This window comes from Pan paniscus, chromosome 1, assembly GCF_029289425.2.
Source record: "Pan paniscus chromosome 1, NHGRI_mPanPan1-v2.0_pri, whole genome shotgun sequence".
NCBI lineage: Eukaryota > Metazoa > Chordata > Mammalia > Primates > Hominidae > Pan > Pan paniscus.
Window position 1 is genome coordinate 96,994,671 of NC_073249.2, and position 22,301 is coordinate 97,016,971.

Sequence of the window (22,301 nt, forward strand, 5' to 3'; positions counted from 1 at the left end):
GATTACATCCTTAAGCCACCATGCTGAGACTCTGTTCAGCTCCTTGACCTTCAGGATGTTCTGTCTCTACCTTGATCCCATCCTTACCCAGTTTCAACAACCCTGGCTCACTCATTCTTTCTTTTCAATAAACAATCATATAACCTGCAAAGGCAAGAAAAAAATGTTGCTTACATAGGATACACTGCCTACTGAGCATTTTATAATTTTGTTTTTAAAATAGAGTACACCATATAGGCAAACTGGGATTGAACATATAATTGAATATATGGCAGATGGTGAGAGCCTGATTTCTCAGTATTGAAGTAAGAAATGATAGCTAAGCAAGGAAGGCTAGAATAAACCATGTGATACTAAATTAGAATTAAAGACATCAGTATAAACTAATGGTTAGCTTAATACAGAAAAAGATGGATACATATTGAAATAATTATGGATATACACTGATTAGTATATGCACATATATTTCTAATCTCTGTCCACTGAGAAAGCTTAGAAGCAATGACATTCCACTAGCAATGAGCACAACCAACACACTTGGTTTACAACACAGTTTTTCAATAACAGAAACCAAGGCTCACTAGAGCAATGAGTTAATCTAGGTTCAGGACAGAGACTATACAAGATAAGTCTGAAGCATCTTGTAGGACCAGAAAGCCAGGGAGTGCTCAGAAAAGGAAGTGGTGGTGTTATTGGGGAAGAGACACAAGAGCCAACTGAAAGAGCTCCCAAGGCTGGAAAAATATGAGCAACAAGTAAATGCTATATATTGGATTATAACCCAAAGTATGACATAAATAGTATCCAATATCTATCAGTTCATGCTGACAAGAAGAAATGATTGTATAGTTCTTAAAAAGGGAGGGAAAATAGGAAAATCTCTCATAGAGAAGAATTACAAATAATTTATACAGCATATATAACATGTACTCCCAGCCCCATAAGGAGGTGGCTTGCCCTTGGAATGGGTGATGTGGAGTGACATCCTTCCTAAGACATGAGTACAGAAAGGGAAAGAAATGGAGTAACTTTACAATAGAGAAACTTGATGAACACTGTCCAGGGTCAGTGTTTGCAGTGAGGTCACGTTGCTATATAACCTTGATATGATGTGAGGAGAATGGCACTTTACCTCTGTGATCTTCCTCTCAAAGGTCAATAATCCTATTATAATCATAGGAAAAACACTGCACAAATCTCAATTGAGAGACACTCTACGAAATACCCAACAAGTACTGCTCAAACTGTCAAAGTCATCCAAAATACTAGGTTGGTGCAAAATTAATTGCACTATTACTTTTGCACCAACTTAATAAAAAAAAGTCTGAGAAACAGTCACAGTCAAGAGGAACCTGAGGAGATGTGACCACTGACTATAACTTGATTTTACTAAATGGGACTCAGGAACACAGAAAATTGATTATAACAAATTTACTATTAATGTAAGATATTAACAAAGGAAACAGTGCAGATATACAGGAATTCTTAACTATGTTTGCAATTTTTCTGTAAATCTAAAATTATTATAAAATAAACAGTCTATTTAAAAAAATAGAGTGTACCCCAAATGTAAACTACAACAAACTTACAACTTGGAGTTAAATTGAGTTAGACATGCAGTACATGTTACCTATGATATCATGTGTGATCCCTCCACAGTCTCACAAGGCAGATACTATAATTTTTATCTAATGTTTAGATGAGGAAGATTTCAGAGGTACAGAAATTTTCATAAAGCCACAGAGTTGTCAAAGATTTGAAGTGAGTTTCATCTGACAGGATTTCAACTTGTACTTGCTCTGTTAGGGAAGGTTTGGCCTAGGACTCTTACAGATGCATGTGAAAAAAGGGGATGTGCTTTTAGTTATTTATTTATAGGAAAGCAATATATTTAAATGAAAATTTAAAGTCAGGTAATCCAAATAGTTGTAATATGAAAAAATTAAGTATCAGTCTAAATAATCTGCTTATACGTTTATTTCTTAGGCCGTGTCTATTTACCTTCTCAATAAAAAACAGAATTAAGCTCACATTCATCATCCCTTCCCTCCCTCCTTCTTATTTAGACATATTTTTTATTTTAATATCATTATTGGCTACCTCTATAACTTTAAATGCTATAATTAAAACTCTATTTCTTCATTCCTGAAGTTTGGGCAGTATTTCTTGACTTCCTACTAAATCAGCACCGCATTTCCTTCACTTTAGATTAATTTTATTTTAATATATTATTTGTGATATCTGTACAGGAATAAATAAAAGGAACGACTTATTATTAATGCTGTATCATGAAGTGTATACCATCCAATAGCAAAATACCGCCTGTCAAACACTGTAAACTCATAGCTGCTAAAAAGGTGTTATACTTAGGGAGTGGGCTATGCCAGTCGCAGTAGAGGTTGACTATGTTGACCATGGGCCAGGCTGAAGAGGGCCCTATTTGTCCTGACTGGAGACCCTGGAAAAGCTGGGCATATTGAGGCAGTGGATGGCCTGAACTGAGATCACTGGGCTCAAGTTCAGCTTCTGTGCAGGAGCTTGCTTGCTGGAAGGCTGGAGTCCAGACTTGTTAAGGAAGACAGAGTAGTGTTAGGAACTGACACCTGAGGATGTTTCAAAGTCCCTGGGGAGCGCTTCTAAACACCTAGCACCTTTTTTTCTTTTAACTTATGTGTTCTTTATTTAGTCCAAACAATATAGCATTTAACATTTTCTAAAAATTAGATAAAATAATATGTTAAATATCAAATATATAAAGTTTTTCTGTCAAAATAAAGTTTTCTGAATTAAAAGATGTAAAATATATGTAAGATTTTTAACATTTGTTAAAAGCATAAAGTTAGATATATTCTAAATAAAAGGAATTGTACCATTTACCTAGTTTTGTTGTTCCTATGAACTTACAAAATTTTATATATAGGACATTTAAAAAATACATGTATTTATTTATTTTAACTGGCAAATAAAATTTGTGCTGTATATATTTAGCATGTACAACATATTGTTTTGAAATAATGTGTACATTGTGGAATGAGTAAATCAAGCTAATTAACATGCATTATCTCACATACCTTTTTTTTGTGGTGAGAATGCTTAAAACTACATATATATTTATGTATAAATCATAACATATATATATATAGATTTACAGGACATTTTGTGTAAAATATAAAGTCTGCATTTTTCATTACTTATTACTATAAAACAAAATACAATGTGCATGTAGTATTAAAATGAAGCCATCCTAAAGCCATATAAAAAAGTCACTCCTATTGACATTTCTGATGTAGAGGCATATTTTAGGAATTGTGAAGATGCCAAATACAGCCTTTATAAAGAAAAACAATAATCAAATCATTAGTTTATTTTCATTGTAGTAATTTTGAAATCAATTTGACACAGACTAACCAGTGTATCTATAGAATAATACATAGGTTGAACACTTAGCACAGGGAATTCAAGTACTGACTAGAGAAAGCCGAGTAGGCCAAAATAGTAAGTAATGTTCCTGTCAAAGAAAAACAGTTTCTGTAAAACTTTTTAAAAAATTTTCCTTTGGTAAATGCCTGCCTTCAATAAAGAGCAGAAATAAAAAGTAGAAAAAAAGATGTTCTTACACATTGAGCTTTACACAATCAACTCAACATTGGTATTTTGTATTTTTCCTAGGGAAATATGGGATTCTTCCCAAAAATCTCTCATGCAAATATAGACACAAAATTTCAAACAATGGTATATCAATATTCATAAGATATTGCTTCATACAATATACAGCACTCTTTTTTCCTTAAAAGAGGAAGGCATCTAAACTTTCTTTAAAGTATAGATTTTATGATGGCAAATAGGTGGACACCTCTCAAGCTTTTTAGGAAGTGTCTCTTCTCAAAAAGTGGACTTTTTCCACTATAAACTGGGGCAGTCCTTTAACCTAGTACTCACTTTTGCTCTCAAATGAAAGAAATCCCCTCTACCATAATTAATTTCTTAAGTGGAGTAATTTTTATTGCTCCCAAAATGCAGTCTTGCTGAAGAGTCTGAAAAAGTCTTCATAGTTTTGCTAATTTATTCCAATTCTAAAAACTTATTCTAAGAAAATTAAGAATAACTATCAATGGGAATGATTATTTTAAATTACACTTGACAGCAAGTGCAAAAACAACATAAATGCCCAGTATTGGAGACCTAGTTATGCAGATCATGATGTGTTTGTGAATATCATGTGTAAATAGTGTTGATCAATATTTACCAGCATGGAAGAGTATTGACAATGACTCTTGTTCAATTTTACCATTTACTTAACAGTAAAAAAAATGTAGGTTATAAAGTATTCTGTAATGAACCCATTGTGTGATGTTTAAAGGTTTGCAAATACATCTATGAAATGATTAGCCATGGTTATTTTTAGGCGATAGGATTTTTAGCTTGATCTTAGTCATCTTCCTTAAGCTTATCTCCATTAACAAATCTTTTTTTTTTCTTTTTTTTTTTAATTATACTTTAAGTTTTAGGGTACATGTGCACATTGCGCAGGTTAGTTACATATGCCCATTAACAAATCTTTATACAAGTGTGTGTCATTTGTTTAATGAGAAAAATCATGCATATGAAATTATAATTATATATAACCATGATACATATCTGCATATAGATGTGTGTCATCACAAAGGTGACATCATGTCCTAGCAATGAGGAGAATTACTAAGCTCTGAAAATGAGAATCCCACATACTGGATATTACAGGTTGAAATTCTGTTCTGAGCCTGGTCAATACAATCTATTGAGTTGGATATTTGGTTAAAAAAAGTAATGCTTTTAATGTCTTGCCAAAAACGCAGATCAACAAAATTATTTACATAAACTTATATTTATATGCATCATAGTTGAGCTTCAAGTCCCCTTCAAGCCTGTGTAATTTATGTCATGCTTCCCTCATCTCAGACTACTAGACTTGGGGTTTGGGCCCAGACTTTTCCCAGAGGTATGATCTTTTGGTAGCTGGTGTTTGATACCTAAAGCTCAGTAAACTCAGCTGGTTTGAATTATCATGAAGACTTGGGGTTATGAACTGTGTCATATCTCTCATCTCACACCTGGCACTCCAGCCAAATTGAAATACACACCATTGGCAAGTACCACCCTTGTTATGCATTTGTTTATGCTGGATTTTCCACCTGGATGAACATTCCTCCTCACTGCACCTCCTAGCACCAAAGTCTGCTATCTTTAGAGGTCTGGGAGCCTCTTCTCCCCACTCCCAAGTGGGATACTCTCTTTCCTTCCAAGGCCTAGGAAACCACCTTTGATCCACACCATCAGAATGGTTCTCCTCTCTCTGCTGTCTTTGACCTAAGGTACTTTTTAAATTTCTGCTTTAAGTTCTTTTGAACACAAATGAGAGATGAAAATGAGTAAACTAATCAGCTTAAAATGATATTTGCTAATCCACTTGTTTCTATCTGAAGTGTCCATTGCATCTCCTACTGGATTATAAGCTTTCTAGAGCAGGGACAAATTTCCCACTTACATCTGTAAACACAGAGGCCAGTACACAGTAGGTGCTCAACATATGTTTATTGTAGTCTTTGGTGCTAGAATCATGCAATGACATGGGTTGATGGCTGTGAGGCTGCTGGAAACTGGGACATAAATCCCAGAACATCTGCTTCTTAAAAATACCATCAGCTGTCTTAAGAGGAAGGAGGAGAAGCACCATGCACTTGGGTTGAAGCGGGGGTCTCAGCACATCTGAGCAGGGGTCTCAAGAACTCACAGAAGTCAGGGCTCCAAGTAAAGAGCTTTATTGCTGCTGAGCTGAAGGGGTGAATGGAAGAGAGCAGTAGCAGCGTGGCTCAGCCTAGTTCTCGCTTCTCTAGAGCTGGGGATCAGGAAGTGTTTCTCAGCCCAAATGAGAGGTTGAGGGCCTGGCTTTCCAAGGGGGAATTAGTACCCAAAGGTGGGGCAGGGAGAGAGTAACTGCACCTGTGCCTCAACTCTTCTGGGCTCAGTCGCCTTCACACTCTTCCTCTTTGCAGTGGTAGGTTGTGCCCCCACTTAGGCAGCGCAGCTTTTGACGAGCCCTCCTAGGCTTCTGAACCTCAGGCCTTTGGGAACTGGAATGACAACCTTCTGAATGGGGAGCACCACAAGGAGTCGAGTAGGGAGTTAGGCAGGGGTTTGATCTTTGGGGAGGGGAGCATTTGGGAACATTTGGAGGCTTCCAAGATTGCTGCTTCTGCTGTGACATTGCTTGGCTACCAGGTTGAATCTGGAAGAAAAATAGTTATATCAGGGACCCAGGCAGCTTGGGCTTCTGTTTCTCTCCTCCACGAACTGGAGCTGCCAAAAATGGAGTCCAGCATTTACAACCCACTGAACTCCATCTCAGGAGGAGAAAAACGGACTTGAAAGAACTAAATATTTGGGAGTAAATCTTCCCAGGGGACTCACTTACTAATAACCATGTTAATGATATATGCTACCTTAAAAAAAAAAAAGACAAATTGTACTTAGTTGAGCTGACAGTTTACTTTTCCCAGCCCAACGTCCACCTGGTTAAGTGCAAAGGAGAGCCAAGTCTCTGCTCTTTCTTTACTCTGTCTTATTCTGTCCCCAGACTCCTAAGTCTGACTGTCCCATCTCTGCTTTTCTGGCCCTCTAACTTCTATGGCTTTCTCCCATGTTAGATTATTTGGGGTCTTTCTTTTGCAGGGATCCACTTCTCTTCCCTTCTTTCTACCCCAAGCATCTCCTACCTGGCTTTTCAGCTCCCTGGGAAGAGACAAGAGGAGAGATCAGGACTGCCTAAGCAGCACTTGAGCTACATCCAAGTGTCTCCTCAGCCAGAAGTAGCCTTACCCTAGTGGAAGATGTGTGGACAAGTTATCCCAGGAGGAGTCTGGAGGCCTTGTGTTGCCAGGAAGTAAGAGGCTCTTTTATATATCCTCCAGTTGAAGCCTCCAGGCCACATGCCATTGGAGGAGAGCCATGGAGCGGATGATTGATCTGGGTATTTCACAATTCCCAGTGCCAGATTCCTCAGCTACATGTAGCTGGGATGTGGTTCAAAGGCATCTGCAGGTGCATGAGTGAGCAGAAGGCCGGGGCCTTCAGATTGGCCTACGCAGAAGTGGGTACACTGGCTAATCTGGATGATGTCCTTGGGAGGCTGGGCGGGTTGCAGCTGCTGTTGAATTCTATGTAGGACTGGAGGGAAAAATCAGGTTTGACATCACCCAGGGTCTGAGGAAGACCTTCCTTGTCTACTCCCCACCCATCATCCATGACTGTCAGCATCCCATTCTGTGTCATCACCTCTGTGGAGATTGGCCCATTGCTCTAGCCACATGTGAGTCCTTCATCCTCTGACCTTTATAGATACATCTCACAGCCTTTACTATTGCTTTGGGTCATGTGACCAAGATACATATCCTATCTCACCTATTAAACTGTTATTTGATGACAGGGACCTTGCCTTTATCACTTCTGCATTCCTAGAGCCTGATGTTGTTCCTGACACAAAGAAAATACTCATTAGTATTTGTTGAATGAAACAGTCTATGTGCCATTAGAAAAGACTTTGTGTTTCAGGAGAAAAAAAACAGGAATAAAATAAAGCCCAACTCATTTTGTTTTGTGGACGAGACCTTGACTTCTTGTTTCCATCATTCTCCCCTAAGGCATTTGTGAACACCCTCTCATAAATACTACAGGGAACTCTGTGGGTGGACCTCACCTTACACAATAGGCTGAGCAGAGGGTGGGAAGCAAAACCTTCACACACCTGCTGTCTCTTAAATGCAAAAGGGGAGCTGTTCTTGGAATTATCAAGGGACATTGTGGAAAAGCCTTCCACAGAGTGAAAAGTTCTTCTTTACCTTTCATGAAAATTGAGATAATCATGTTTTGGCAGTGCTTAAATTGGGAACATTCTCTAAACACAGTCCCTCACCTCTGGATGCTTCCATCTCAGAATCGCTCCTGGTGTGCCCAGCTAAGTTAAAAGGCACTGATGAAACTCCCTGCTGCTCAAGAGTGTGCCTCACCTGCCTCTGTATTTCTGATGCCTGACACACAGTAGGTATTCAGGAAACAGTTGGGTAAATAAAAAGATGAGCAATTACAAGGAACATTATGACTGTAGGGGCAGTCCTCAAAGGCCTTCAAATCATGTATAGGACAAAGGTGAGTAGGGTTGTGGTATGGGAGAGGGTATGAAGACCAGGGTGGAAAATAGGACAAGGCCAGAAAAGGAGCAGCTATTGGATCCCAAAATCCAGCAGGGCAGGTTCATCAGGTTTCGATTGCTTCATCTGGGAAAACTTTGAGATGCAGTTTGGATGGAGGAAGAGAAGATCTTTGTGAGTGAAACAGCAGGTGGAAGAATGGTATGAAACCTCGCTCACTCTGTTAGAGCAGAGCCCTGGAGAGAGAGTGCCTGATTTAGACAGCCTCAGGGATAGACCCCATCTTCCTTTGCTTCCTTTTCCCTCTTCTCTCTCCTTCTCTTTCTCCTCTTTTCTTCCCTCAGACACCAGAAATAACTCTGATGGTGCCTCAGAAGTGCTTCCCTTGCACTAAGCATTAGTAGGAAGGCAAAGTAACACTGGTCTCAATGCACCAGTTGCTCCTTTTCCCCACCCAAGACCTGCACCACTTAAACACATGCTTCAGAGACCTCACACATCACAAATGCATTTTTTTGAAGTTAACTAGCAAGTACCCAACCCTTACTGTCTCTGCCTAGGGCTGAGGGTTCTTTCTGGAGGCTCTGCCCTAGGCAAACTACACTTCCTGTCCCTTCTATATCTCTCCCAGACCACCTCCCATAATAAATTGTCCACAGAAATCTCTTAGCCCCCTCCTTTTCAGTACAGTGAATTTCATCACATATAGGATGGAGTGTGTCCAGCATCTAGATTTGCCTAGCTCATTAAGTGAGCCTGTTTGAGGCCCCTGAGCTGCACTGTCTTCCAGATAAACTTAAAAGTCCAGCCAGTTTTAAATCAGGACCACAGAAATGTAATGTTCTTATTCTAATCCCACTCCACTTCTCTTCCTGGTTCAGATTGTGTCTATAATTATGTGATTTGATATTTATTAAGTCCCAACTATGTACTGGATACAAGAAAGAATAAGATGTCTATATTATGTTTCAAAGCTTTCACTCTCCAGAGGGAATACAGACAAATTAATAGGTAACACAAGCTTGTAAGTGAAAAATCGGCAAACAGGCAAATTGTAGTTGTAGCTTGAGAATACAACTAGTCCTCTTAAATGTACCACATTAGAAAAGTAGTGTCTCAAGTGATGTAGCTCCCACCATTATCAGAGTCCCCACCTGGTCTGAAGACAGGAGCCCATCTCTGAGAATAATCCCATCTCATTCCTGGTCTCTATTCAGGAGACTGTTTCTCTGAGCAAGAGATATCTCTAGGTCCCCAGCCTCAAATGAAGTTGCTTGGCTTCCCAAGTGTCTGGGTTTCTCTTTGGTCAATTTCTTTCTGATATCTCAAATCATTTGGCTATTCCTGAAGTAACTCCTCAAATATATTTTTAAAATCTCTTTTATTTTGCTTTATGTTTTTAATGAATAATTGCCCTGACTGTTAAGTGTTCATCCAGAACACTCTGATGTCTTCCGGATAAATCTAAATTCCTTTAGCCAGCATTCAAGTCCCTGTGTATACTCGAACCTATCCCATCACTTTATGCTTAACTTCTGGAACTTCCTCTCATTATGTCTCCTCCTCTGCTGAATGGATGGATTTATTGTATGGTGAACTGGCTTTTATCCTATCTGATGTCTGTCTGTCTCTACCTCTCTTTCTTCCTCCCTTTCCCACTCTGTCTCTTTGTCTTCCTCTTATTTCCTCAGCCTGCCTGCCTTCCTTCTTCCTCTCTTTCTTTTTTCTTTCTTCCTTCCTTCTTTTTTCTTTCTTTCTTTCTTCCTTTCTTTTTTCTTTTCTTTCTTTTTTCTTTTTCTTTCTGTCTTTCTTTGGTCTTACTTCTTGTCTTTCTTGGTTCCTCTTCTGAGACTACTTCCGAGGGCCGCTCCAAATCCCGTGTTCTCTGTAATGAATTTCTAGACAATGCCTGGCTGAGAAAATCTTTCAGAACATTTATTGCTTGTTATACATATAATTTATTATCATAAAAAATTGTACTTGTATGTGATATTGTTAATGCCTTGAACATGGGGCTATGATCTGTATATCTCAAGCCCCATTTCAGTGTACACAATGGTTCATTACAGTTACTAGTTATTAGGTTTGTTAATTATTAAGTTTTTAAAAATCCCCATCACAGATGTTTGCAAAGAACTTTAGTTTACAGAATGCTTTTCAAATATTATGTCCTGAGTCAATTAATTCTGATGAAATACAGACTCAGGCCATGATGAAATCAGACATGGTGAGTTTGGGATTGTCCACATCACACTGTGGACACCTGAATTATATTTCCTGAACACTATTATATTTTTACTTAGACTGTGCCAAAGAGTTTAGTTTGAGGGGAGTGTTCAAGAAATCTATATCATGTTTTCTACAGGTACTTCTTATTTTAGAACCCAGCCCTGCTCATGTTTTCTTAGGAAGAAAGGCCAAGAGATCTGGTCCTACCTCTTTCCTCCAGGTAGGATGGTATCCAAACCACCAATTATCCCGACTTGTACTCAAGACTATAATATCATCAGAACTGGCTTGTTAATCTAGGCCAAGCTTGTTCAACTCCTGTGGGCCCCATGTGACCCAGGATGGCTTTGAATGCCATCCATCACAAATTTGTAAACCTTCTTAAAACATTATGAAATTTTTTGTGATTTTTTTTAGCCCATCATCTATTGTTAGTATTATTGTGTGGCCCAAGTATTAATAGTATTTTATGTGTGGCCCAAGACAATTTTTCTTCTTCCAATGTGGACCAAGGAAGCCAAAAGATTGGATGCCCCTGATGTAGACCATTGGATATAAGTGGTTTAGTTTCCATTTCAATAGAATAAATTGTCATTGGCAAAAGAAGAGCTTAGTGTAGTGTTTTCTTCATCAGACGAGTAAGTCTCTTTTTTCCCTTTCTCATCATCCAAAGAAAGAGAAAAGAAAGCTTCTAAGATTTAGAAGAAAATAATTAAAACTGTGTCCATGGCAGGAAGGGGAACATCACACACCGGGGCCTGTTGTGGGGTGGGGGAAGTGGGGAGGGAAAGCATTAGGAGATATACCTAATGTAAATGATGAGTTAATGGGTGCAGCACACCGACATGGCACATATATACATATGTAACAAACCTGCACATTGTGCACATGTACCCTAGAACTTAAAGTATAAAAAAAAAAAGAATTAAAAATAAATAAATAAATACCAAAAAAAAAACTGTGTCCACAGCTTAGGTTGTTCACAACTCTATGTTAAAAAAACTTTTAAAGACTAAATTATAAAAGAAATCTATAAATACATAAAATCTCAATTCAGAGTATTTTTTTAAAAGCCTTATGGAAAACCTAAGACAAATTAAATAAAAATCCCTTTAGGGAGGACTTTCAGAACAGTGGCATGAAGAACTCCTTGGACCCTTCTCCTAGCAAAATAATTAAGACTTGAAAAAAAAGTTTTGCAATTGTCCTTTGCAAATTGTCCTAAGGGTATAGAGCAAATTAAAAAACTTTTATTCAAGAAAATCTACTAAATCATAGTAACAATAACAATAGTCTGTGGCACTTGAATCACAACTTGCACCCTCCCTAATCTCTTCCAGTTGGGCATGATGCTAGCTCCACTCTTGGAAGATGCAATCAATGAGATAAGGTTCCATCCCCCTTTAGCTCCAAATCATGGCCTCCAGTGTCTTCCTGTGAGGGGGAGGCTGCCAACATTTCTTACACCTCTTCCCTTAGTTCTGTGGTATAGAGACTAAATTCCAGGAGGGGGACTCTAAGAGATTGGGGGCTTTCTTACTCTCCATCTCCCACTCATGGGGCAGGCAGTCACTCTACCTCAGGTGCAGCAGGGCAAGAATATTGGGACACCAAAGGCCTTTGTCCCAGCTCACTTGTAGGGTGGATGATCGATGGTGGGAGAAACAATCCAAGAAGAATAGTGGTTGCCACCCCATTAAAGTGTTCTGCTCATTAATCAGCAGTGAGCTCCAGGAGACATTTGCCCTCAGCTCAAAAGCAGTGGCTAAGAGAATTTGTCCAGGGAAGAGGATGTCCAGAAAACCCAGAGAACTCCAAAGTTCTCACCAAAGGAACTGACTATATTTGGAAAAGAGTGTGGGGATGTTCAAGCTTAAAGGCACTTTGGTAAATGGGAGAGATTTTGTTGGCAAGCATTTAAGAAGAGGCTGTTGAGTCATAAGAGCAATATGCTAAACCATAGGGCAGCTTGTTTACCAGAGAAAACCAAGGAAAGTGAGGGCTAAGTAGAGTCTTCCCGGGTTTAGAACAAATTTCAAACCTGGCCTTGCAAAGGGGCCTAGACGTAATTGGCTTCAATTATGAAGCAATTTGTGTTTGTGTTCTAGGACATTATCAAAAATAATAAAGCAATCTGTCACCAACTGTTGTGAAGCCTAACAGTTGTGTGTGATGCCAACAGAGATAGCTTAACAGAGAAATCATCGAAGAGACAACCAAAGAGAGTTCTGCTAAACCTACTGTCATTCAGGGTAACTGTGAGCAAGCCCAGGGTTGAGTCCCCTGAGGAGTAACATCAGAGACATCCCATTTCAGGAGAAATAGACTTTACTAATATAGTCTATCTAAATAGTCAAACAAATAAACAAGCAACAGCACACCTTAAAGGGAGAGGAGTATCATTACACAGAGTTGCTACATTCTAATCTCTAAAATAACCACTTTTAAAGAAAAAACACGTGATACATGCAAATAAACTAGAAAGTATGACCCTTACACAGGAAAAGAAGCAATAAACAGAAACTTCCTGGGAGAGGGCCCAAAGGCTGGACTTAATAAACAAAAATTCCAAAGTAGCCATTGTTGCCACTTTTAAAGAATTATAGGAAACTGTTTTTTTTTATTATTATACTTTAAGTTTTAGGATACATGTGCACAATGTGCAGGTTTGTTACATATGTATACATGTGCCATGTTGATGTGTTGCACCCATTAACTCGTCATTTAGCATTAGATATATCTCCTAATGCTATCCATCCCCTCTACCCCGACCCCACAACAGGCCCCGGTGTGTGATGTTCCCCTTCCTGTGTCCATGTGCTCTCATGGTTCAATTCCCACCTATAAGTGAGAGCATGTGGTGTTTGGTTTTTTGTCCTTGCAATAGTTTGCTGAGAATGATGGTTTCCAGCTTCATCCATGTCCCTACAAAGGACATGAACTCATCATTTTTTATGGCTGCATAGTATTCCATGGTGTATATGTGCCACATTTTCTTAATCCAGTCTATCATTGTTGGACATTCGAGTTGGTTCCAAGTCTTTGCTATTGTGAATAGTGCCGCAATAAACATACGTGTGCATGTGTCTTTATAGCAACATGATTTATAATCCTTTGGGTATATACCCAGTAATGGGATGGCTGGGTCAAATGGTATTTCTAGTTCTAGATCCCTGAGGAGTTGCCACACTGACTTCCACAGTGGTTGAACTAGTTTACAGTCCCACCAACAGTGTAAAAGTGTTCCTATTTCTCCACATCCTCTCCAGCACCTGTTGTTTCCTGACTTTTTAATGATTGCCATTCTAACTGGTGTGAGATGGTATCTCATTGTGGTTTTGATTTGCATTTCTTTGATGGCCAGTGATGATAAGCATTTTTTCATGTGTCTTTTGGCTGCATAAATGTCTTCTTTTGAGAAGTGTCTGTTCATATCCTTCACCAACTTTTTGATGGGGTTGTTTGTTTTTTTCTTGTAAATTTGTTTGAGTTCATTGTAGATTCTGGATATTAGCCTTTTGTCAGATGTGTAGGTTGCAAAATTTTTCTCCCATTCTGTAGGTTGCCTGTTCATTCTGATGGTGGTTTCTTTTGCTGTGCAGAAGCTCATTAGTTTAATTAGATCCCATTTGTCAATTTCGGCTTTTGTTGCCATTGCTTTTGGTGTTTTAGACATGAAGTCCTTGCCCATGCCTATGTACTGAATGGTATTGCCTAGGTTTTCTTCTAGGGTTTTTATGGTTTTAGGTCTAACATGTAAGTCTTTAATCCATCTTGAATTAATTTTTGTATAGGGTGTAAGGAATGGATCCAGTTTCAGCTTTCTACATATGGCTAGCCAGTTTTCCAAGCACCATTTATTAAATGGGGAATCCTTTCCCCATTGCTTGTTTTTGTCAGGTTTGTCAAAGATCAGATAGTTGTAGATATGCGGCATTATTTCTGAGGGCTCTGTTCTGTTCCATTGGTGTATATCTCTGTTTTGGTACCAGTACCATGCTGTTTTGGTTACTGTAGCCTTGTAGTAGAGTTTGAAGTCAGGTAGCATGATGCCTCCAGCTTTGTTCTTTTGGCTTAGGATTGACTTGGCAACGAGGGCTCTTTTTTGGTTCCATATGAACTTTAAAGTAGTTTTTTCCAATTCTGTGAAGAAAGGCATTGGTAGCTTGATGGGGATGGCATTGAATCTATAAATTATCTTGGGCAGTATGGCCATTTTCATGATATTGATTCTTCCTACCCATGAGCATGGAATGTTCTTCCATTTGTTTGTATACTCTTTTATTTCATTGAGCAGTGGTTTGTAGTTCTCCTTGAAGAGGTCCTTCACAACCCTTGTAAGTTGGATTCCTAGGTATTTTATTCTCTTTGAAGCAATTGTGAATGGGAGTTCACTCATGATTTGGCTCTCTGTTTGTCTGTTATTTGTGTATAAGAATGCTTGTGATTTTTGCACATTGATTTTGTATCCTGAGACTTTGCTGAAGCTGCTTATCAGCTTAAGGAGATTTTGGGCTGAGACAATGGGGTTTTCTAGATATACAATCATGTCATCTGCAAACAGGGACAATTTGACTTCCTCTTTTCCTAATTGAATACCCTTTATTTCCTTCTCCTGCCTGATTGCTCTGGCCAGTACTTCCAACACTATGTTGAATAGGAGTGGTGTGAGAGGGCATCCCTGTCTTTTGCCAGTTTTCAAAGGGAATGCTTCCAGTTTTTGCCCATTCAGTATTATATTGGCTATGGGTTTGTCATAGATAGCTCTTATTATTTTGATACGTCCCATCAATACCTAATTTATTGAGAGTTTTTAGCATGAAGTATTGTTGAATTTTGTCAAAGGCCTTTTCTGCATCTATTGAGATAATCATGTGGTTTTTGTCTTTGGTTCTGTTTATATGCTGGATTGCATTTATTGATTTTTGCATGTTGAACCAGTCTTGCATCCCAGGGATGAAGCCCACTTGATCATGGTGGATAAGGTTTTGATGTGTTGCTGGATTCGGTTTGCCAGTATTTTATTGAGGATTTTTGCATCAATGTTCATCAAGGATATTGGTCTAAAATTCTCTTTTTTTGTTGTGTGTCTGCCAGGCTTTGGTATCAGGATGATGCTGGCCTCATAAAATGAGTTAGGGAGGATTCCCTCTTTTTCTATTGATTGGAATAGTTTCAGAAGGAATGGTACCAGCTCCTCCTTGTACCTTTGGTAGAATTTGACTGTGAATCCATCTGGTCCTGGACTTTTTTTGGTTGATAAGCTATTAATTATTGCCTCAATTTCAGAGCCTGTTATTGGTCTGTTCAGAGATTCAACTTCTTCCTGGTTTAGTCTTGGGAGAGTGTATGTATCGAGGAATTTATCCATTTCTTCTAGATTTTCTAGTTTATTTGCGTAAAGGTGTTTGTAGTATTCTCTGATGGTAGTTTGTATTTCTGTTGGATCGATGGTGGTATACCCTTTATCATTTTTTATTGCATCTATTTGATTCTTCTCTCTTTTCTTCTTTATTAGTCTTGCTAGCGGTCTATCAATTTTGTTGATCTTTTCAAAAAACCAGCTCCTGGATTCATTGATTTTTTGAAGGGTTTTTTGTGTCTCTATTTCCTTCAGTTCTGCTCTGATCTTAGTTATTTCTTGTCTTCTGCTAGCTTTTGAATGTGTTTGCTCTTGCTTCTCTAGTTCTTTTAATTGTGATGTTAGGGTGTCAATTTTGGATCTTTCCTGCTTTCTCTTGTGGGCATTTAGTGCCATAAATTTCCCTCTACACACTGCTTTGAATGTGTCCCAGAGATTCTGGTATGTTGTGTCTTTGTTCTCATTGGTTTCAAAGAACATCTTTATTTCTGCCTTCATTTTATTATGTACCCAGTAGTCATTCACGAGCAGGTTGTTCAGTTTCCATGTAGTTGAGCGGTTTTGAGTGAGTTTCTTAATCCTGAGTTCTAGTTTGATTGCACTGTGGTCTGAGAGACAGTTTGTTATAATTTCTGTTCTTTTACACTTGTGAGGAGTGCTTTACTTCCAACTATGTGGTCAATTTTGGAGTAGGTGTGATGTGGTGCTGAAAAGAATGTATATTCTCTTGATTTTGGGTGGAGAGTTCTGTAGATGTCTATTAGGTCCATTTGGTGCAGAGCTGAGTCCAATTCCTGGATATCCTTGTTAACTTTCTGTCTCGCTGATCTGTCTAATGTTGACAGTGGGGTGTTAAAGTCTCCCATTATTATTGTGTGGGAGTCTAAATCTCTTTGTAGGTCACTAAGGACTTGCTTTATGAATCTGGGTGCTCCTGTATTGGGTGCATAAATATTTAGGATAGTTAGCTCTTCTTGTTGAATTGATCCCTTTACCATTATGTAATGGCCTTCTTTGTCTCTTTTGATCTTTATTGGTTTAAGGTCTGTTTTATCCGAGACTAGGATTGCAACCCCTGCCTTTTTTTGTTTTCCATTTGCTTGGTAGATCTTCCTCCATCCCTTTATTTTGAGCCTATGTGTGTCTCTGCACGTGAGATGGGTTTCCTGAATACAGCACACTGATGGGACTTGACTCTTTATCCAATTTGCCAGTCTGTGCCTCTTAATTGGAGCATTTAGCCCATTTACATTTAAGGTTAATATTGTTATGTGTGAATTTGATCCTGTCATTATGATGGTAGCTGGTTATTTTGCTCAGTAGTTGATGCAGTTTCTTCCTAGCCTTGATGGTCTTTACAATTTGGCATGTTTTTGCAGTGGCTGGTACCGGTCATTCCTTCCCATGTTTAGTGCTTCCTTCAGGAGCTCTTTTAGGGCAGGCCTGGTGGTGACAAAATCTCTCAGCATTTGCTTGTCTATAAAGTATTTTATTTCTCCTTCACTTATGAAGCTTAGTTTGGCTGGATATGAAATTCTGGGTTGAAAATTCTTTTCTTTAAGAATGTTGAATATTGGCCCCCACTCTCTTCTGGCTTGTAGAGTTTCTGCCGAGAAATCAGCTGTTAGTCTGATGGGCTTCTCTTTGTGGGTAACCCGACCTTTCTCTCTGGCTGCCCTTAACACTTTTTCCTTCATTTCAACTTTGGTGAATCTGACAATTATGTGTCTTGGAGTTGCTCTTCTCGAGGAGTATCTTTGTGGCATTCTCTGTATTTCCTGAATTTGACTGTTGGCCTGCCTTGCTAGATTGGGGAAGCTCTCCTGGATAATATCCTGCAGAGTGTTTTCCAACTTGGTTCCATTCTCCCCGTCACTTTCAGGTACACCAATTAGATGTAGAATTGGTCTTTTCACATAGTCCCATATTTCTTAGAGGCTTTGTTCGTTTCTTTTTATTCTTTTTTCTCTAAACTTCTCTTCATGCTTCATTTCATTCATTTCATCTTCCATTGCTTATACCCTTTCTTCCAGTTGATCACATTGGTTACTGAGGCTTGTGCATTCATCACGTAGTTCTCGTGCCTTGGTTTTCAGCTCCATCAGTTCCTTTAAGGACTTCTCTGCATTGATTATTCTAGTTATCCATTCGTCTAACTTTTTTTCAAAGTTTCTAACTTCTTTGCCATTGGTTCGAACTTCCTCCTTTAGCCTGGAGTAGTTTGATCTTCTGAAGCCTTCCTCTCTCAACTCGTCAAAGTCATTCTCCATCCAGCTTTGTTCCATTGCTGGTGAGGAGCTGCGTTCCTTTGGAGGAGGAGAGATGCTCTGATTTTTAGAGTTTCCAGTTTTTCTGCTCTGTTTTTGCCCCATCTTTGTGGTTTTATCTACCTGTGGTCTTTGATGATGGTGACGTACAGATGGGTTTTTGGTGCAGATGTCCTTTCTGTTTTTTACTTTTCCTTCTAACAGTCGGGACCCTCAGCTGCAGGTCTGTTGGAGTTTACTGGAGGTCCACTCCAGACCCTGTTTGCCTGGGTATCAGCAGCAGTGGCTGCAGAACAGCGGATATTGGTGAACTGCAAATGCTGCTGCCTGATCGTTCCTCTGGAAGTTTTGTCTCAGAGGAGTACCCAGCCCTGTGAGGTGTCAGTCCGCCCCTACTGGGGGATGCCTCCCAGTTAGGCTATTCGGGGGTCAGGGACCCACTTGAGGAGGCAGTCTGCCTGTTCTCAGATCTCAAGCTGTGTGCTGGGAGAACCACTACTTTCTCCAAAGCTGTCAGATGGGGACATTTAAGACTGCAGAGGTTATTGCTGTCTTTTGTTTGTCTGTGCCCTGCCCCCAGAGGTGGAGCCTACAGAGGCAGGCAGGCCTCCTTGAGCTGTGGTGGGCTCCACCCAGTTCGAGCTTCGGGGCCGCTTTGTTTACCTACTCAAGCCTGAGCAATGGTGGGCGCCCCTCCCCTAGCCTCGCTGCTGCCTTGCAGTTTGAACTCAGACTGCCGTGCTAGCAATGAGCGAGGCTCCATGGCCTAGGACCCTCTGTGCCAGGTGCAGGATGTAATCTCCTGGTGTGCCGTTTGTTAAGCCTGTTGGAAGAGTGCAGTATTAGGGTGGGAGTGACCCGATTTTCCAGGTGCCGTCTGTCACCCCTTTCTTTGACTAGGAAAGGGAATTCCCTGACCCCTTGCACTTCCTGGGTGAGGCGATGCCTCCCCCTGCTTCGGCTCACGCATGGTTCACTGCATCCACTGTACTGCACCCACTGTCCTGTACTCCCCCGTGAGATGTACCCAGTACCTCAGTTGGAAATGCAGAAATCACCTGTCTTCTGCATTGCTTATGCTGGGAGCTGTCAGGAAACTATTTTTAAAGAAGTAAAGGAAGGTATGGTAATGTTTATAAAATAAAGAATGTCAATAAACAGGTAGAATTTTTTTTAAAGAATTAACTTGAAATTCTAGAGTTGAAAAGTAAAATAATTGAAATGAAAAATTCAACAATATATTGAACTGTCAGAAGAGAGAATCAGCAAATGAGATAGATCAATAGCAATTAAGCAATTTAAATAACACTGAGAAAAAAGTAATGAAGAAAAGTAGGCAGAGCCTCAGAAAATTCTGGGATATATGCACACCAACATATGTGTAATAGGAGTACAAGAAGGAGTGGATAGAGAAAAGGAACAGAAAACAGAAAAAAATTCAAAAATAATGATGTAAAATTTACTAAATTTGATGAAAAACAATCTATTCATTTAACAAGATCAACAAACTCAAAGTATGAGATACACAAAAAGACTCACATCTAGAGACATCACTGTAAAAGTATTGGGGAAAAAAGTTGAAGAGTGACTCCTGAAAACAGTGAAAGAAAAATGACTCATCACTTACAAGGAAACCACAATAATATTTATAGCTTATTTTTAATCAATGAAAGCCAGAGGCATTGGAATGGCATTTTCAAAATGCTAAGAAGAAAAACAAAAAACAAGAATCAAAACAAAACTGTCAACTAAAGCTACACACAAAGAGCAGTGGAAGAGAATTGAGTGTCAAAAATAAACCATAAATTGATGGTTAACGATTTTTTGACAAGGGTGCCAAAAATTTGACTGTTTCACTGAGGAAACAATAGTCTTTCAACAAATAATGCTATGGCTACTGGAAAACCACAAGCAAAATAATAAAATTGACCCTTATCTTATAACATTAAAAACATTTAACTCAAAATGGATCAAAAACCGAACTGAGGGCCTAAAACAATAAAAGTTGTAGAAGAAAATATACAAGAAAATCTTTATGACCTTATGGGAAAACACAGTCTTGGCTTTCATGGAACTCTGGTCTGAGATGGCTATATAGCAGCTGCCCTTAGGGAGCACGCAGTCCAAGTTGGGGAGAGAGAAACCTGGACCTTAGCGTGTGTCTGATCCCAGCTGGAACATTATTTCCTTTCTGGGGAATGGTATCATCTGTCACTTTGGCCACCAGTCAGCTCCATACTTATTAATATGCTAGTTGAATTATTTGGAGGGGTCACCCAATATGTGCAGTGCTTGAGCTCCTTCTTGTTACTGAAGCCAAAAGGAATATATCCCTCATCTAGTCTCCTGGAATAGTCAAGAAGCAGGTATATGGCTGAGAATCAGTGTACTGGATGTCCCTTGGGTGACTGACCAAAGACACAGGGACATCTAGAGGTTGTATTAATCAGAGCATTTGTGAGGTGGACATCACATTATTCCTACATGTTCTTGCTCTCTGATCTGCCAGACACCAGGGGGTTTTCATGGATTAAAAAAATAAGTGCAGGGTATTGCCCACTTATCCAGCTCATAGTAAAATTATTGAGGCATAATACACACAAAATTAAATTAACAATTATTCAATCTCATGTAAAATTTGTAATTGAAAAAATATTGATGAAAAATCAGGACTTCTTCACAAAATATAGAGACGAAATATTTGACTGGAAAGATTGGACTTGGGACTCTGGGAGAGAAAAGAAAGACATTGATTTTTAACATACTGATTCCTTTTCTACGGATTTTTAAGTTTTTTCAGATCATATTTACCACATGTTCTATGCATACTTGTAGTTAGAATAGTCTAAGATTCATGGTCTGTTTGCAGAAAGTTTACATATAATTTTCTAATATTTTTTACTGAAAGAGAATGAAATTTGGGAGTGAGTGGGCAGTATTGTAAAGGGGAGGAGGGGTAGATGGATGAAAGGATGGGGTGCATATCTGTCTCCCTGCCACACCCTGGAGACCAAGTAGGACCCTGAAGAAGTCCAAAGCACAAGGCTCTGTGTTCCTGAAACACCAGGAAGATGGGCACAGGCAGAGCCACGTAGTGATTCCTCTGACATAAGGTGTCAAAGTAGGAGCCAGAGATGTTTTTCTCTCCCCTCCTCCATATCTTTAGCCATGCGACTAGCACATCTTGATTTCCAAAGCTTCCAGGCAGCAGGAAAATAGAGAGCAGTGAAAAAAATATTGGAGACACAAACAGGCAAGGAACAGTCCACAATAAGTGGCAAGAAGATCTTTTGCTTTATTGTTTCACTTGAGGCTGCAGGAAATGAGCTGGAGAGTGAGTTTGTGGCTTGGGATCCCAGAGTAGACAACACAGTTGGTGTCAGGGGCAGCAGATAGGTTTGTGGGAGAAGAATCAAGTTTCTGGATCCCAGGGCAGAGGGATCCTCTAGGCCAGAGCTCAGAGCCTTCACGGGGGCATCTCAGCCACTCTTGCAGGCCCAGGAGGAGACAGGTGAGGAGGAAATGTTTGATCACTCATTTCACCCGAGTCTGCTCTTCTAGGTGCAGAGTCCACTTCAGCAGCAGCCTCCAGAGTGCTGGCTGCTGTCCCCTCCACAGCAGCTGGAGCCTCCCGAGGGCTGGCTGCAGCAGCCAGAGCTCTGGGGTCTGTGACGGTGGGACCTGTGGCGCCTGTGGTGGCTCAGGTAGCAGCCACCTCCCCCAGAGCTGCAGCAGCCGCCAGAGCTGGAGCCACAGCAGCCTCCGGAGCTGACACTGCAGCAGGAAGAGACTGGAGGGCACTTAGGGGGACACTTTGGGGGGCACTTAGGGGTGGGGCACTTGGGAGGGCACTTGGGGGTGCACTTGGGAGGGGGCTGGCACTGCTGCTGGCTCTGCTGGCAGGACATCTCGGCGGTGGGTGTTCAGGAGCTGAAGGAGAGTCAAACAGCAAGTTAGAGCCAGGCACAGAGGCCACCCTTATTGCCTTTTTACCATCATTTATTTTTGCTACATTTTTAAAACCTGTTCAAATAAGTCAGAAATTATCTCTAAAATTGTTTGTCAAATGCTTTCACAATGTCTTATAGGATCATCAGGATGTTTTTATAAAATAGAAATAGACTATCTTATTTTAACCAAGCAATATAATGAGGACATCTGTATTAACAAACTTGCCCAAAATTAATGTCCTTTAAGTGGAAAAGGCAATCTGACATTCACAGAATCTGACTGAAGTCTACCCTTCTGCACCACTTAGAA

At 39.8% G+C, this 22,301-nt stretch overlaps 2 protein-coding genes across 2 annotated transcripts; both read right to left on the minus strand.

The window, feature by feature from the left end:
• Window positions 1–5,678: 5,678 nt before the first annotated feature.
• Window positions 5,679–6,942, minus strand: LCE6A (late cornified envelope 6A). Its single transcript, XM_063595842.1, has one exon. It carries the CDS (start codon window positions 6,242–6,244, stop codon window positions 6,002–6,004), a length of 243 nt encoding a protein of 80 aa, XP_063451912.1. The 5' UTR covers window positions 6,245–6,942; the 3' UTR covers window positions 5,679–6,001.
• A 14,382-nt stretch (window positions 6,943–21,324) lies between these two features.
• On the minus strand, window positions 21,325–21,969 carry LOC130541081 (late cornified envelope protein 1A). Its single transcript, XM_057300882.2, has one exon. It carries the CDS (start codon window positions 21,947–21,949, stop codon window positions 21,617–21,619), a length of 333 nt encoding a protein of 110 aa, XP_057156865.2. The 5' UTR covers window positions 21,950–21,969; the 3' UTR covers window positions 21,325–21,616.
• Window positions 21,970–22,301: the final 332 nt, after the last annotated feature.